A 14,512-nucleotide genomic window follows, 5' to 3' on the forward strand; every position below is an offset into this window, starting at 1 on the left:
TATGGGGGACCTAGAATAGCTCTTCTAGGCTGTTTTAGGCCCCAAAGGGAGAAACATGGATCTTGGCTAATGAAATCTTGTACTATCTGTGTGGTTTGGGGCCTTTTTGGGGGAGGTTGGATTTTGCTAATCTGCAAACGTGCACCTGTGAATGAAGTATGTCCCTGCACATCTGGAATGAGGAGATGCAGACTTGCCCCGGGACGGCCAGGTGAGTGTGGTGCAGAACACCTTTTGTACTTTTCTTCTAAAGCCTGTTCTGCACAATTGGAATGCAAATCAGTAACAAAACAAGGTACACCTCTCCCATTTAAAAAGAAATCCTATCTTGCTTTGACTTTTCTTTTTAGTCCTTTTGGGAAACGAAATACTCACACCAAGTCAGTTCACACCTCAGGTGCAGTTATTCCTTTTCCTGCAGCAGATTAGACCCACACAATAATATTTTTTTGCACGTGCAGGTTTTTTTTCCCCCCTGTGAGTCTGTGGGTGTCGTGGAACCCGATCCCATGGACCTGAAGCTGCTCATGAAGTGCTCTGCAGCTCTTGCTGAGGTCCCTGAGGCCCAGGCCACGTGTGCTCCTGCCTTTCCTGCAGGCAGCTGCCTTGCTCTGGAGGCAGGCAGCTCCCACACGGCTCGATACACATCTTCTGGGCAAGGAGATGGCATCTGAGCTGGGAGGGTGGCTGCTCTCTGAAAGGGAATGAGCAAAGCTTCACTGGGCAGCCCTGGAGAAGGGCAGGATTGGCCACTGTGGGATTTAACCAGGGATACAAACTTCACTCGTGGTTTTGCAGACATCCCATAGACACACAATGCTTTCTCTAAACCAGAACGTTCTCCATCTGGGTAATAATGCAGCATCAAGTTCCTGATTACGTCAACATGTGGAAACTCAGCGACTGGTGCAAACTTGCCATCTCCCTTGTACAGATATTAAACTGCTGAAGCAAAACACTTCTTCACCATCTGTACCATCATATGTGGTGGTTCAGTTTAAAGCCCCAGCTCACAATAAAAGTAGAGGCCTTCTAACAGCATCTCCTATGCTGAACAATATGTGCTGCGCTTCATCACCTGACATTCTTAGTCAATATAAAATAAAAAGGAATTGTTCCAGTTTCACATCTTAGATTTTTATTTTTCTGTTTTTACTTTTCTACTGCTTCTTGGATGGCTTTGTGATGCTTCATTTCTGCCTGCTTTCCCTCTAGTTAATACATTTAGTGCTTGAATTTATCAATTTTGTTTTGATAGACATGAACACTTTTTTTCACATCTAGGTCACACATGTAATTTGGGAAGTTGAAAGATCTTTAAATCACAGGCGTGACAGAAGTATTACTGAGAGAAGGAATTAAGGGTTGTCCCTTTCAGAAATTCTCAGTACATGGTTGCAGTTAGCTTTTCATCCATGGCAAAAAAAATAATCCTAAATACATTGTTTTGCCAGCTAGAGACACATTTTGGTGGCTGTAGATTTGGACAGCGCTGGCCCTTGACTCATAACCCAGAGAAAATGCAGTAGCAGCTCCGTGGTGACACATTCCCTTTGTCACTCTGACAAAGTTCCAAAGTAAATATGGGATCATGTGGAAATCCTGATTAGCATGATCTTCCTTCTTGAGAAGTCCATATTATATAGGATTAGCAGAGCAGTGTAAAGGAGTTTGAGGCTGAAACGCAGGTAATACCAAAATGAAGGTATTGTTTCATCAGTCTTTCTTGATTTGTTTCTTTGTGCTTGGTGAAATGAGCTGGCCTGGGTTTTGAGGTCACCATGGGAATTAGGTGGAGGGGAGAGCAGGAGACTTGGTGAATATTGCCCTGTTCTAGGTAAACTTACTCTTTCTCTAGGAAGGACCACCACTGCCTTGAACTGTCAGTGTGGGCTTATCCAGAGCATTTCTCAGACTTGTAAAGTCAGTAGCTTGTCAAGTGATAAATACATATAGAGATATAAAATAATAATGTAAGGGACCTATTCCTATACACAGATGGCCTGCTGAGGTGAGAGAAGGAGGGGAAATAAGGCAGATATCTTCTTTGTCCCAGCACTGAATCTACTTTGTAAAGCTGATGTGGAAAGCAAGATATAAAACCACCAAAATTTTAATTAATGTTTTCCTTTCTCTCATTGATACTATCACCTTGCAGGTGCACACTGAAGGTGTTGTAAATGTGCTGGGTCATGTCTGTCTGAGAGGGGAATGCCAAAATCATTTTGATCTTGTGTACTTTTTTTAACACCCTCCAGATGCCAGCCCCATCCCTGCTCAGCATTACACCTCCTGTGCACTCTGTGGCTGGGGGCCTCGCCTTGCACAGGCACCTCTAAAGTCAATAATAAAAGCTGTGTTCTGTGAAGAGAGAACAGGTTTGGTAAGAAACCTGGTAAACGTGCTCCTGCAGAAAGCCCTTCCCACTGGCACAAGGAATTGGCTACAGGAAAATGGACAAAGGGCTCCATTTGTGGGAGGATTCCTGTGCAGGAGTTGAAGAACCAAATGTTGGGGAAACTCAGCAAGCAGGAGCTTGCTGGGAGGAGTGGAAGAAGGTCCTTTCAGTCTTGATCTTTCTTGACTTAAAAATCCCAAATCTAAAACAACCCAACCCTCCCAAAACTACCCAAATTCTTATTTTCATCTAGAAAAGTCTAAGTTAAAAACCAAACAAAAACTATATTTAAAAAAAAAAGAGACAAGGCAGAGACTGAGTCTGTTTCACTGCCACTATATTTATTTTCTTCTTTTGCTGGAAAGGAGAAGGGCTGTTTGGAGAAGAGGGGAGAGATGTGTGAAGAGTATGGCACATCAACAGTTAAAGCTTCCCCATAGATTTGTTACTGCACATCAGAACAACTTTAAAGTAAGTCTTAATAGCAGAGAAAAGGGATGACAGCAATGCAAGGTGTGAAACGTTAAGAGCTGTTAACTACACGGACTGCTCAAGGGAATTAACTGAGTTAAGTGGTTAGTGTGCCTATTGTTAATGGGGGGAGGCAGTGGGGTTGTTACCTTCCCGACATCCATTTTATTTGGACTTGGAGGTGAGACGTAGCTCCCAGCGTCAGGCATTTCAGAATAGGGTTCTGTTCTCAAACCCACCAGTGTTATTGATTCCATTTACCTTTCTGAGGGCTGTTTTTCGTTGTTCTCAATTTGCTGCTTGGATGCTCAGCTTGGCAAAGGTCTCTGTGCACCTGGGAAGTCCCCGTTCCCATAGGGCTGGCTCGGCCGGGGCTGCTGGGCCATCTGTTCAGCCGTGGGATTGGGAACAGGCCATTGGAGAGGACTGTCCTCATCGTGTCAGGCTTGGCCCCTACCGGGAGCTAAAAAAGCCTGTTCTGTGCTGCCACAGGAGTGGAGGGGATGAGACCCGTGAGGCTGAGCTTAGCCCAGGCATTCCCCTCCGTGCTCACCTGCGGCGTGAGCTGAGATCCTGCGCCAGCAGCAGCCGCCTCTGGCCGTGGCTGCACGGAAGCGTAAAGAAAGCACGACTAGGATTGGGATGCAATGGTTAATGGAGCAGACCGGCTGGTGATGGACAACTTGGTCTCGGAGGGGAGCTCTCAGCAGGAGGAGATGGTGGAAAGGCGTGGAGGGGAAAGTCTGTGAGGGTCTGAGCAGGTAAACAAGGAAGGTGCTTTCCCAGCAGACACGTCCCGAATACTTCAAAGCGGAAAGTTACGGACGCTGATTTGGGAGCTGCAGCTGATTCTGGAAACAAATGGGATAAATACTGGCATGAGAAAAAAAAAAAAAAAAGTTAAAATGCCTGAAGGGCACATCTGCTGCGGCCAGTGATTCTGCAGGAAAAGCAGTGAAACCAGAGAGTCGAGGAAACTGGACATGAACACAGTTCCCAGTGAAGCCAATGAAAGCCAAGGGCCTGGGAAGTGCCTGTGATAGCGTGCTGAGAATTTGGCTTTGTTTCCCGGGCTCTCCAGTGAAATAGCTGTGTTTAACGTGGGCCCGAGCCTGGCTGTGCTGGAGGAATTGTAAAGGTGTTTTGTGCTCTGAACCCAGAAACTCTGCTCCAGAGCCTTTTCTGTTGCTTTCAAGTGCGTGTTTTCAGAGCAAGGTCTAAAAAGGGTTTTCAGAGCTGTAAGTCTAAAGCTCAGTCTGTTAGTCTGAAATTTGAATAATTGCATGGTCATTAAATTTCGCACAAAAAGGAATTGACTCTAAAAGCAGCTGATATGTTATCATGATTAGAGCAATAGCAATGCCTTCTTTCATCACAATGAAGTTACATTGTTAGAGAGCATAATTGACATTTTTTATTGAAAGATTAAGAAGAATTTGTTTACAGCTTGCAAACAAAGAGGTTTTAATTCAACAAACTGCAGCAGGAATAAGCAGTAAGTGGCATTTTCATCTGCTGGCCGGCTAGAGCTTTAGCTGCAGAATGCTGTGGATAGAGAAGTATGAAGGAATTTGCAGCTCAATATCTGCCCAGTAAAGCGTGCACCACTCTGGCAAATGCCAGAAAGCTGACGGGGAGAAACCTTGAGTGCAAAGAAACAAAGGGCTATAGTTAATATTAGCACTTTTTGGGAAGACACCACAGCTTTTGGGGACCAGCTTCATGCCACCCGCTGTGCAAAGGTCAAGGTATGGCATTTCTGAGGATGCTTTTGCCATGGAGCCCTCGGGATAACACCTGTCTACTCAACTGGCTGCTGAAGTAGGTATGTGGGTTATTTTTGTTTCCCTGGGTTTATTGCTTCATGGTCTAATAGGCTCAGGAGCTAAGTGGTGCTGGCATTTCAAAGTGGCATGTTGTGATTGGAAGGGGGTGCTGTGGAAGTGTTTGGAAAGCAGATCCCAATGAAGCACCGTTGTAACTCGACTGAAGAGAGGCTCTTTTGCTTTTCAAATGTATTTGGGATCCTGTTTGTGCTGGTGGTTGTGTCTTACTGTCCAGACTGCTCTCCAGATAAAGCCAAGGGTATGTGAAAAATTCGGGGTTTTTTTAAAGCAAATTCCTCTCGTGCAGTTGGAAGTCGTTTGGATTTATTGTTCCAGCTCTGGTCAAAGTTTAAGAGCCCAAGTCAAACCCTGCTGTGTTCTGAATATGCAGTGCAGCAGAGTGAGGGAAAAGTCCCCTTGGGACACTTGGGGTGCTGACAAATCTCTGCAAGGAGGGTGCTCATCCCACCAGCCAGGGGATCTCTGTTGAGCCGCGTGCAATGACACTGCTGCGAGTGTCACTTGCATATCCCTCCACTGAGGGGAGGGAAGGGGCTGACCAGGCTGATACTGGAAAGCATGAGAGCTCCTCACCTGTGCCACACCTGCAGCCCAGCAGCTTCGTGCTGGCAACCTGAACGTGCAGCACCTGATACGGAGGGCAGGTGATAAAACAGCTGAGGGTATTTTCTGGGTCTGAATGTTGACTGATAGCCACAGGCTGTTGTTGCTGTTATCCGTCCAAAACAAGGTTATAGATAAAACTTGTGATGAAAACATTTGTTTGTGTCAATGTCAAATGTCAGAGTAGAAATATCCTGCTGGCAGACAGGGATGCCCACGGGTCCGTCAATGCGGGGTCAGGTCCCAGACAAGACTGGTGAACTCAGCAGCTGTCAAAGGAGCCAGCAGGGATGAGTTGCGGTGGCCTAAGATATATAGGCTCTTGTGAGGAAACTTCTGCTTTCCTAAAAATTGTATCTCCTTCAAGAAAGGAAGGAAAAGACAAGCAGGATGGGCTTATCTCTTGCTGCAGTGAGTACTGGGGCTGCAGCTGAAATCTGGGGGCAGGGCTGTTGACCAGGAAGTCAGTAGAGCTGGGTTGCCCATTTAAAGCTCTGAGATGACAAGAAAAGCTTATTTGTTATATTACAAAAAAGGAAGTCTCCATTGCCCATCTTTTGTAGCTATGCGGAGAAGCCAGACTCTCAGGTTTCCTACCAGGAATGGGTCAGGGGGATGAAGAAACCTGTTCAATTAAAACAAGAACTCACTTTCTGACACCTACACGAGATTTTGTTTATTGAAAAATGTTTATTCCACCTCTACTTTTCTTTTTTGTGCCTGAAAAATCTGAGAATGAAGACAGGGATCCAGAATCTCTTCTGGATTTGTATTTGACCTGGTGTGGCTACCTGATACCCACCCAGCCTGCCTGCAGTCCCTTCCTGAGAGAGACGGGGGACAAAATAGGGGGAAGAAGCTCGTGGGTGGATATAAGGATGGGAGATGGGTCACCAATCTTCACCATGGGAAAAACTGATTCCACTTGGGGAATACTAATTAAAGTGGATTCGGATGGTGAGAAACAAAGATAAAATTAATGCAACACCTTCCCCAGTGTAGAATTGTTATTAGTGTGCATCAGTATCCCCCAGTATGGACGCCTATGCCACCGCAGTCTTCCCATGGAACTCCAGCAGTGGAAGAGTACAACTTGGAGCAGTTCCCACTTTTACTCAGAGAGAGCCTTCAGTTCCACTGCCACCCCAAAAAACCTGAGAGAACCAGAGTGGCTTGAAGGAAGAAATGTTGGGGTGAGGAGAGAGGACAACCCCAAACACACCACGTAGATGCCCAAGGACCTGGATGGGGCTGACCCCACTGGGTTTCTGATTCCACTCTAAAATGTTTCATGACAAAAGCCTGTAAAGTTGAAGAAGACAAAATTTTGCTCAGCGGTGCTGTTTGCATCTGCTTCCAGCCTCTGTTAAGACAGCTCTGGATTTTAACAACAACAACAAGAAAGTATCACAAGATTATCACAAAGCAGCTCAAAGTCTGCGGTTGCTCCTGCATGATGCTTAGCTGCAAGCCTAGCATCTGTGACTGTCTTACTGTACTGTTTATAAATGTGAACATTTTGGTTTTTTCAAGGCTTTGTGGGTTCTTTTCATCAGAATAACAAACTGTTAACAGGACTCAGGTGTTTCATTGTTCATTTGCTTGCTAAGCCCTCCTCTGCGTGCGGCAGGAATTTCAGGGCACCACTGTATCTTCAGGCTAGGTGAGGGCCAGTGCCTAGCCGATATGTTCCCTATTTCCACCATTCTTCTGGGTCACACTTGTGATCCATAGCCCGTAGGTCGCACTTTCCCCTCTCTCTCGGGGTGATGTTAGCCGCGCGTGTGCATCTGCTGTATCCCAGCTGCTGGAGCGGTTTTTAAGAGAGCACCTGTCTGTGGCGTGTACGGCTTTCAGAGACATCTTGAGGCCGTGGAGGGAGATGTGAAAACCCACAATTCCGCCTCTTTTTTTGTTGACAGTGCCCTGTGCTGACCATGTGATGTAGCAAGTGGTGCTCCTGCTATGGCCACATGGAAGGAGCCCAATGCTGTGGACGTACCTGGCTCCTGCTGCTCCCCATTGTGTCCAGTAAGTACCTGCTTTACACCCCTTCAGGGCTAAAGGGTGGAGGGTCTTGACATGCTGGGGAGAGCCCCATGTTGTGAGAATATTGACTGGCTTTGGAGGAGAGTCCCTTACACTGGCTCTTGCTGGAAAAGGAGCACAAACCTGAGGCCTCGGCATTTAAGGCTGGCACCTCTGTGGGTCTGTGATACAAACTGATTTTTGCTAGCATCAAATGCTGGATCAAGGAGAAATGTGTATCCCTAGTGGAAGCTGTCCTCTTAGCCTGGGTTGAGAGGTGTCACCTTGTTTGGTGCTAGTGGAAAGCCAAACCAGAGGGGCAGGTTGTGTTTCCTATGCTGAAAGTACGAGCTCTTGGTTATGGATTTACTGCCCACATAACAAAGGTGCACTGTCGTTAAAGGGCACGGGTTTGCACTCTGACGTTCAAACCTTCTGGGGGCAGTGCACAGAAACTAGCCTTCTGCTGAGGTTAACTGCTTTTTGCAGGGCTGAAGGACTGGCTTTGTTTTCGGAAGTCTTCCCACACAGTGGGGTGTGTTAGAGCTAAACTTTGACAAACGAGCTCAATGATCTGTGAGGAGCTGAAAGCAGATTTAGGAAAACTGTCTCCATATAGCACAGTAAATTAGGTTATATTTTCCTTTGTTTAAATTATTGTAACTGCCTTAAGTGAGTTGCTGCTTACGCAGCCGTCCTTTAACTGGCGTTGAACTGGTGCCTCTTCTGAAGATAACAGTTGAATCAAACAACTGAAAATACTTTAAACTTACCCCTTTTGAAATTTCAAACCAGTTTGCACTCTGTATTTTGCTCTTTTCCGGCATAATTTCTTTTAACACTGTTTACTAGCACTGGACATCTAGTGGATAGAAGAGATCTGCACTTGCGCTCGTTTCAGTTTGCTGTAGTCAAGAGATGTTTTACGAAATGAAACTAATGTTTCACCTTCTGGTCTGGAAAGGCCCTTCATTGGCATTGCCTTCCTCCCCCTAACACCAAGGCCCTTGCAATGCCTTCCAAACAGAGTTTGTTGATACATTTCTGTGTCCATACAAACATGTGTGTGTATGGTCTGCTTTATAGGTATATGAGCTGCGATAATGACTTGCTACCAATGCACTGTGAAAACGCTTGCTTGATGCAGCAGTTGTCACCTTAACGGAAAACAATGTTTAACTAGTGCAGGGCCCAAATTGAGCCGGAAAACTGGAATTGTTAATCTTCTCCTTTGCAGAGATGTAAAATCAGTTGTATTTCTGACACTGGAGAGTAAGAAGGTGCAGTGGTGAATACCTAGGACAGGAAGGGAAAAAAGAAAGAGATGAGTTTGCTTGGATTGCACTTGTGTTTCACTTTTGGTGCGTAAGGGAAGAGCAAAGTGAGTGGACTTGTGTGCAAAGTGCCAAGGGATGTCAGCAGGTTGGACCTGTGTTGGAGAACCTCAGCGGGTTGGAAAGCAGCATAGAGCAGCTCTGCTGAGCTAGAGGTTAAGTTTTGTGGTGGTGTGACTCCAGGGAGCAGTTTCCTCTTTGCCCCACATATGCGCGGAGTCCTTCGCAGGATTGCTCTCGCAGCCCATCGCTTTTGGAAGTAGCAGTTAACTAAAGATGGAGTAATTTAGTTTATCACCAGATTAATGAACCTTGCAATCACTAAGAGGCTGAGAAAGAAATCATCATCCAGGCCTTCCAAAGAATGGGGCTTAATTGTAAGCCATGAGTTTGGGGCTTGTGTTTATCTGCTTTCTGGTTTTCTTAGTTTTGTGGGGGTCATGTTCTTTGCATCCCTTTGATGCTGAAGAACAGCAACTGATTTAAAGAAATAAAAGCCAACACAGCTGACTGGTGCTCGGGTATGGGGAGTGAGGCACAGAGCATCTCCATCTGCCCCAGGAGTGTCTGCTCCCATGTGAATCAGTAGACAACACCCCTCCTTTTCTGGATGTGCTTCCTTCTCCACTGTCCTCTCATCATGGCCAGAGTCTGGAGTCCAGACATGGCCGTTTGTGATCCTCAGTCGCTTAGTTCACACCTTACAAAAATACTGCCTTGTCTTTGAAGGGATTCAAGTCTTGAAACCCACAGGCCTGTGGAGTGTCTTTAGCCCTCAAATGCTCAGAGTGGTGAGCAGCGCTAAAACCTTTCCAAAGGGACTTCATTAAAAAGTAGCTCACCCTGCCCCTGGAGCATCTCCAGAAGAACGGGCCAACCCCCATGTTGCTCTTCGTGCCTTAAACATCTTTTGGAAACACGGAATGCTGTACCAGGAGCATAAAAACCACTTTCTAAGTGTACAGTGCTCTGTCCGAACATGGAACATGGAGCGGCCTTTCCCGCGCATGGAAGGAGCTCCCCTCAAGGCATTCCTGCCTAATTTGGTTTTTTTCACAGGGAAAACATGAGAGAAAGTATCCTGGCTGGCTGTGTGGTAGTGCCTGCTTGCTGTGCCCCCTGGCAAGGTGAAATTGCATAGAATGTGGTTAAACTTGTTCGACTGTGAATTGCTCATCAAACTGATTTATCTGCTGCTTTTAGATTTCCTTACTAGATTTTCTGACTAGCCCGCACTAAGTTCAGCACAAAGGAATGGTGATGTCTTCTGTGCAAGCACTGGGTTTCCTACCCTAGAATGGGAGCTTTCCCTCATTAGTCAGAACTGCTGTCACGAACTGGGAACTTAGTGTTTATTAGAGAGACTGCTTCCTTTCACTTTGCTTCGAGAACTGTGAAAGGAAAATGCAATGTGGGAGAAAAGGGGATCGAGCATTTTCCAGACACCTAAAAAAAACCCCAACAAACACAACCACAAGTTTATTATTTTTCTTACAAAACTAGGAAGTATCTATCAGCTGTGTACATCAAAACTATGCGATAAGATTTAAACAAAAAAATCCCCCCGTTGTATAGTTCAATTGGAATGCAGACTTGCATAGAGCAGTGAACATTTAATAAAGAAATAGGCAAAGGAGGGGGAAAAAAAAAATCTTACCCACAGCCAGGAGAGCTGATTCCCAGAATTACTTCAGTCAGCTGAAACACTTGGGTAGCGTTAAACGGGGCCAATAAGATTAGAGTTCAATCAAAATAGCTGCAAGTCATCAGGTGTCACGTTCAGCCTCCACTAATTTGTCTTAAAGGACAGTGGCTTTCAAAATAGCCTGCTGGATGCCTGGCAGAGTACGTGAGGTGCCGGTAATTAATTGGCCGCTGAACTGATCTCTTCCAGAAGGGAAAACCCAGGGCACGATGCTACGGCAGTACGAGGCTGATGGAGGCACAGGTGAAGAGCTGCTTGCTTCTACCTGGCAGCCTGGGCACAACTCCTCCCGGGCCCCCCAAAAATTAACCTGTGCCTCACTGCTGGCCTGAGAGTGCAAGCAGGGCTTGCCAAGGGTTGGGGTGTCCGTGGGGAGATTTGGCTCCCCAAATATCCAGCTCTCTGGCAGGGGGGAAGCTCATTCATCCCAGTGCTGCTCACAGCATCAAAGCTGGTCGTGCGCTCTCATCCTTGCACGGAGCGGTTTAAAAATACCACACTTTTAAATATTGCAGCTGTTTTGCCTCGGATGGACTGTTGGATTTTCTCTAGTGGCTTTGACTCTGTCAAGTCCATTTTTCCTGAATGCCATGCTCGACAACTGAAGACAAACCCGATTATTTGCAATACTTGTTTTAACCATCCCTTAATTGCTTTAGACTTTGTCACGTGAACCTCCTCCTGGTCCAGTGTGGACTTAATTCTTTAATTTGTTTGGGGGGTTGTGATGTGTGCAGGTTTTATTTTCATTGCAAGAGGGCTTGTCTAGCGATGTTTTGAACTTACTTTTTGCTTGCTGCAGCTTAAAGGAAACCTGAGACTGTTGTTTCTGAGTTTGGAAATATATTACAATACAAATGATCAGGGAGCCAAAGGCCGCTTTAGTGATCTATGACATTCTCAATTCACCTCCAAGTCACAATTTTGGCAGACAAAGAAAAAAAAGGTCCTCCTCTTGCATGTTCTTACAACAGGTGTGTAATCTTAAAGAGAAGACCACTGTGAGTATTTTAGCTGTCTGATTCAAATTCCTTGAGAGCCGGAGGGGATGCTTTGAATTCTTTTCATTTGGTCAAAGATTAGTTGAAAACAACCCGAGCTTGTGTCCAAGCGTTTTAAATGAATAAGCATTCCTGCAGCAAGGTAACTGAGGGGAGGATTGTGTATGTAGGTGGTGTTTGGGGTGTCTGAGCTGGAGGAGGTAGATAGTAGCGCTTGTAAACCTCACGCAGAGGCAGCTTCACTCACATAAAACCTGTGGGAATTGAGCAGTATCAGGCAGCATTCAGACCAAAAAGAGTAACAGACTTAGTTCTTACCTAGTGAAGCAAAAGCTGTGAACATGTAGGCTTACTTTCCTAGTATTTATAGAAAGTGAACACCCGAGAGCGAGGAGAGTGATTTCAGATGAAAGACAAGGCTTAGCAGATGACAGATGGATTGGAAACAGGAGCAAGCCTGGCTGGGAATTAAAGATAGTTTCTGACCAGCAGAAGAGGAGGAGCGTGACTGAGCAGTGAATTACATCTGAGGGAGAGCTTGGTCAGTCTGTGCGAGGGATTGGGTGACGTTGCTGGACTCTGGGATGATTCAGCTCAGCCCCACGTCCCTGTGCCACCCGTGAGCTCCAGCTGTTGCTGGTGGCAGGGCGCTGTCCCTGTGCCCGCAGCGAGGCAGCCTGGCTGCACCAGGGAGCACAGCCGGGTTTGTCCTCAGCTTGCCAAGGAAATGAGCAGGAGTAACTCGTGCGGAGCAATGAAACTCCTGATGAAAACCTCCCTGAGCTTGGAGCCAGAGAAGGAAATCCTGCCCACCCTGCCTGCAGTGACTAGGGCAGTCTGAAGGAGGATGTGTCTGCCAAAGTAGCTCTTGATTTTGGCCAGTGAAGCCATTTAATTAAAGCAGCACTGAAAAGGAAGCCGGAAATTCAAGGAGCAGATTTTTAATCATTTAGACTGTGGTAGACAATCTGTATGCAAATCACACCTCCACCTCCACCACCACCCTTTGCATGGGTGTGTGTTCCTGTCCCTGTGCATGGACAGGGTGCAGGCAGGAGCCCCACGGGCTGCTGACATGTGTCACTTGACCTCTGTATTGGGCCTTTAGCTTCTGGAGGGGCCCCGTGTATCTTTGCTTACGTGTGTGTGGTCCCTCAGAGCACTCACGGTGGTGGATGTCTCCTTGGGGTGCTGGGGAATGAGCTCCAACGTGGCAAAATTGTGGGGAGGAGAAGCCCTCTCCAGCAGTGTATCATCTCAGAATCATAGGATATCCTGAGCTGGAAGGGACCCACAAGGATCATTAAGTCTGATTCCTGGCCCTGCACAGGATCACTGGAGGAATCACAGCATGTGCCTGGAAGCACCAAGGCCTAACACCACCATGTCAACTAAACCACGGCATGAAGTGCCACATCCAGCCCTTCCTTAGACATCTCCAGGGAAGGGACTGCACCACCTCCCTGGGCAGCCCATTCCGATGTCTAATCTCCCTCACCTTAAAGAAGTTCCTCCTAATGCCCAACCTAAAGCTCTCCTGGCACAGCTGAAAGCTATGTCCTCTCGTCCTGACGCCTGATCCCCACGTGGCCAGTGTCCCCAGTCAGGGAGTTGCAGAGAGTGAGAAGGTACCCGAGTCCCCTTTTCTCCAGGCTCAACACCCCAACTCCCGCAGCAGATTTGTGCTCCAGACCCTTCCCCGGCTCCGCTGCCTTTCTCTGCACTCGGTCCAGCACCTCAATGTCCTTCCTGAATTCAGGGGCCCAGAACTGGACGCAGCGCTTGAGGCGCAGCCCCACCACTACTGAGTACCGGGGGAAGAACCACCTTCCTGGTCCTGCCACCCACACTGTCCCCGGCAGAGGCCAGGATGCCACCGGCCTTGGCCACCAGGAAGGGTGGGTTTTCTTTTTTTCCTTTCCTTCCCCCCCAACTCCCAGGGAATCCTTCAGCAGCCGGTCCCCAGGGGTGCCGCAGAGCCCCTCCGGGCTACGGCGGGGCGCTGCCCTTCTCCTCCTCCTCCTCCTCCTCCTCTTCCTCCTCCAGGCCAGCACAGCGCCGAGCCACTCCTGCCGCGCACCCAGCACGTCCCGCCGGGCGGGGCCGGGCCGGGACAGCAGCAGCAGGAGGAGGAGGAGGAGGAGGAGGAAGGGGCGGCGCTCGGCTCGGCTCGGCTCGGCTCGGCTCGGCGCGGCCATCCCCGGGCCCCGCATCGCTGCGTGCGCGGAGCCGCCGCTGCAGCCGGCAGGATGATCGCCGCCCAGCTCCTGGCCTACTACTTCACGGAGCTGAAGGAGGACCAGGTCAAAAAGGTTAGATGGACATCCCCCCCTCCCCCCGCCCACACCGCTTGGGGTTTTTTTTTTTTAATTGTTTTTTAAAGAAATATTTTAAATCTTTTTTCTCCGCACGTTCGTTTCGTTGCTTTGTCCCCAGAGCCATCCAGCTGCGGGAGAAAGGAGGGATAACCCCGCGTTTAAGCCCTCCAGAGCATCGCCGCTGGAGATGGGAGTGGGGCGTGGGTGATGGATGCACAGCGGCCGGTCAGGCAGGACCTGGGGGGGCTTTGGCTCTAAGGGGTGGCGGTGACGGCTTTTCCTGGTTTTCGTTGGCACCAGCATCCTCCGGGAAAGGGGCTCACCCCATCTTTCCACGGATGCCTGTGAGCATCCCCACTCCAGCAGGCGAGGAGCAGGTAGTTTTTGAATTATGTGCCGCTGCAGGATCGGAATTTACAGGAAATGGTTGTCAGTTGTGCTTAAAAAGAAGCATTTCTATAGGCTTCTCTTCCGTCAGCATGAGGTGGTTGCTGCTGTGTGGTTGGTACAGCCCTGGGATCGAGCACTGCCACAAGGAAAAGGGTGCGGAGCGCAGGATAAATAAAAACATGGCAGTTGGGTCCTGGCTGAGCATATTGCAGAGCTGTAGGGAGCGGGGAGCCTGGGGCTAGGATGTGGGGGACGCAAATGGGGAAAAGAATTGCAAATGTCGATGAGTCGGGCTGACGTCAGGACACGGAGGCTTCCCCTCTGCCACCTCCTCAGGCGGTGCCGTGTGACCCCCCTGGGTGCGTGGCTGAAGGCATCCCTAAAATATTTCGGGAAAGCCTCAATGACAGCATTAGT

The 14,512-nt window shown here is 48.1% G+C and overlaps 1 protein-coding gene across 2 annotated transcripts in view; it reads left to right on the forward strand.

The window, feature by feature from the left end:
- The first annotated feature begins 4,386 nt into the window (after positions 1–4,386).
- HK1 (hexokinase 1) overlaps positions 4,387–14,512 on the forward strand; it is a 44,923-nt gene continuing 34,797 nt past the window's right edge. Inside the window, exons 1-2 of one of the 2 annotated variants that reach the window (XM_066191875.1) lie at positions 4,387–4,694; positions 7,242–7,350. In XM_066191875.1, the coding sequence (XP_066047972.1) occupies positions 7,285–7,350 (66 nt within the window). In that variant the 5' untranslated portion in view covers positions 4,387–4,694; positions 7,242–7,284. Of the gene's footprint in view, positions 4,695–7,241; positions 7,351–13,554; positions 13,700–14,512 lie in introns of those variants that run through there. The other variant, XM_066191876.1, reaches the window with a different exon arrangement.

The sequence above is a fragment of the Chamaea fasciata genome, unplaced genomic scaffold (assembly GCF_029207755.1).
Source record: "Chamaea fasciata isolate MVZ Bird 193981 ecotype frontalis unplaced genomic scaffold, bChaFas1.0.hap1 SCAF_9, whole genome shotgun sequence".
Classification (NCBI taxonomy): Eukaryota; Metazoa; Chordata; class Aves; order Passeriformes; family Sylviidae; genus Chamaea; species Chamaea fasciata.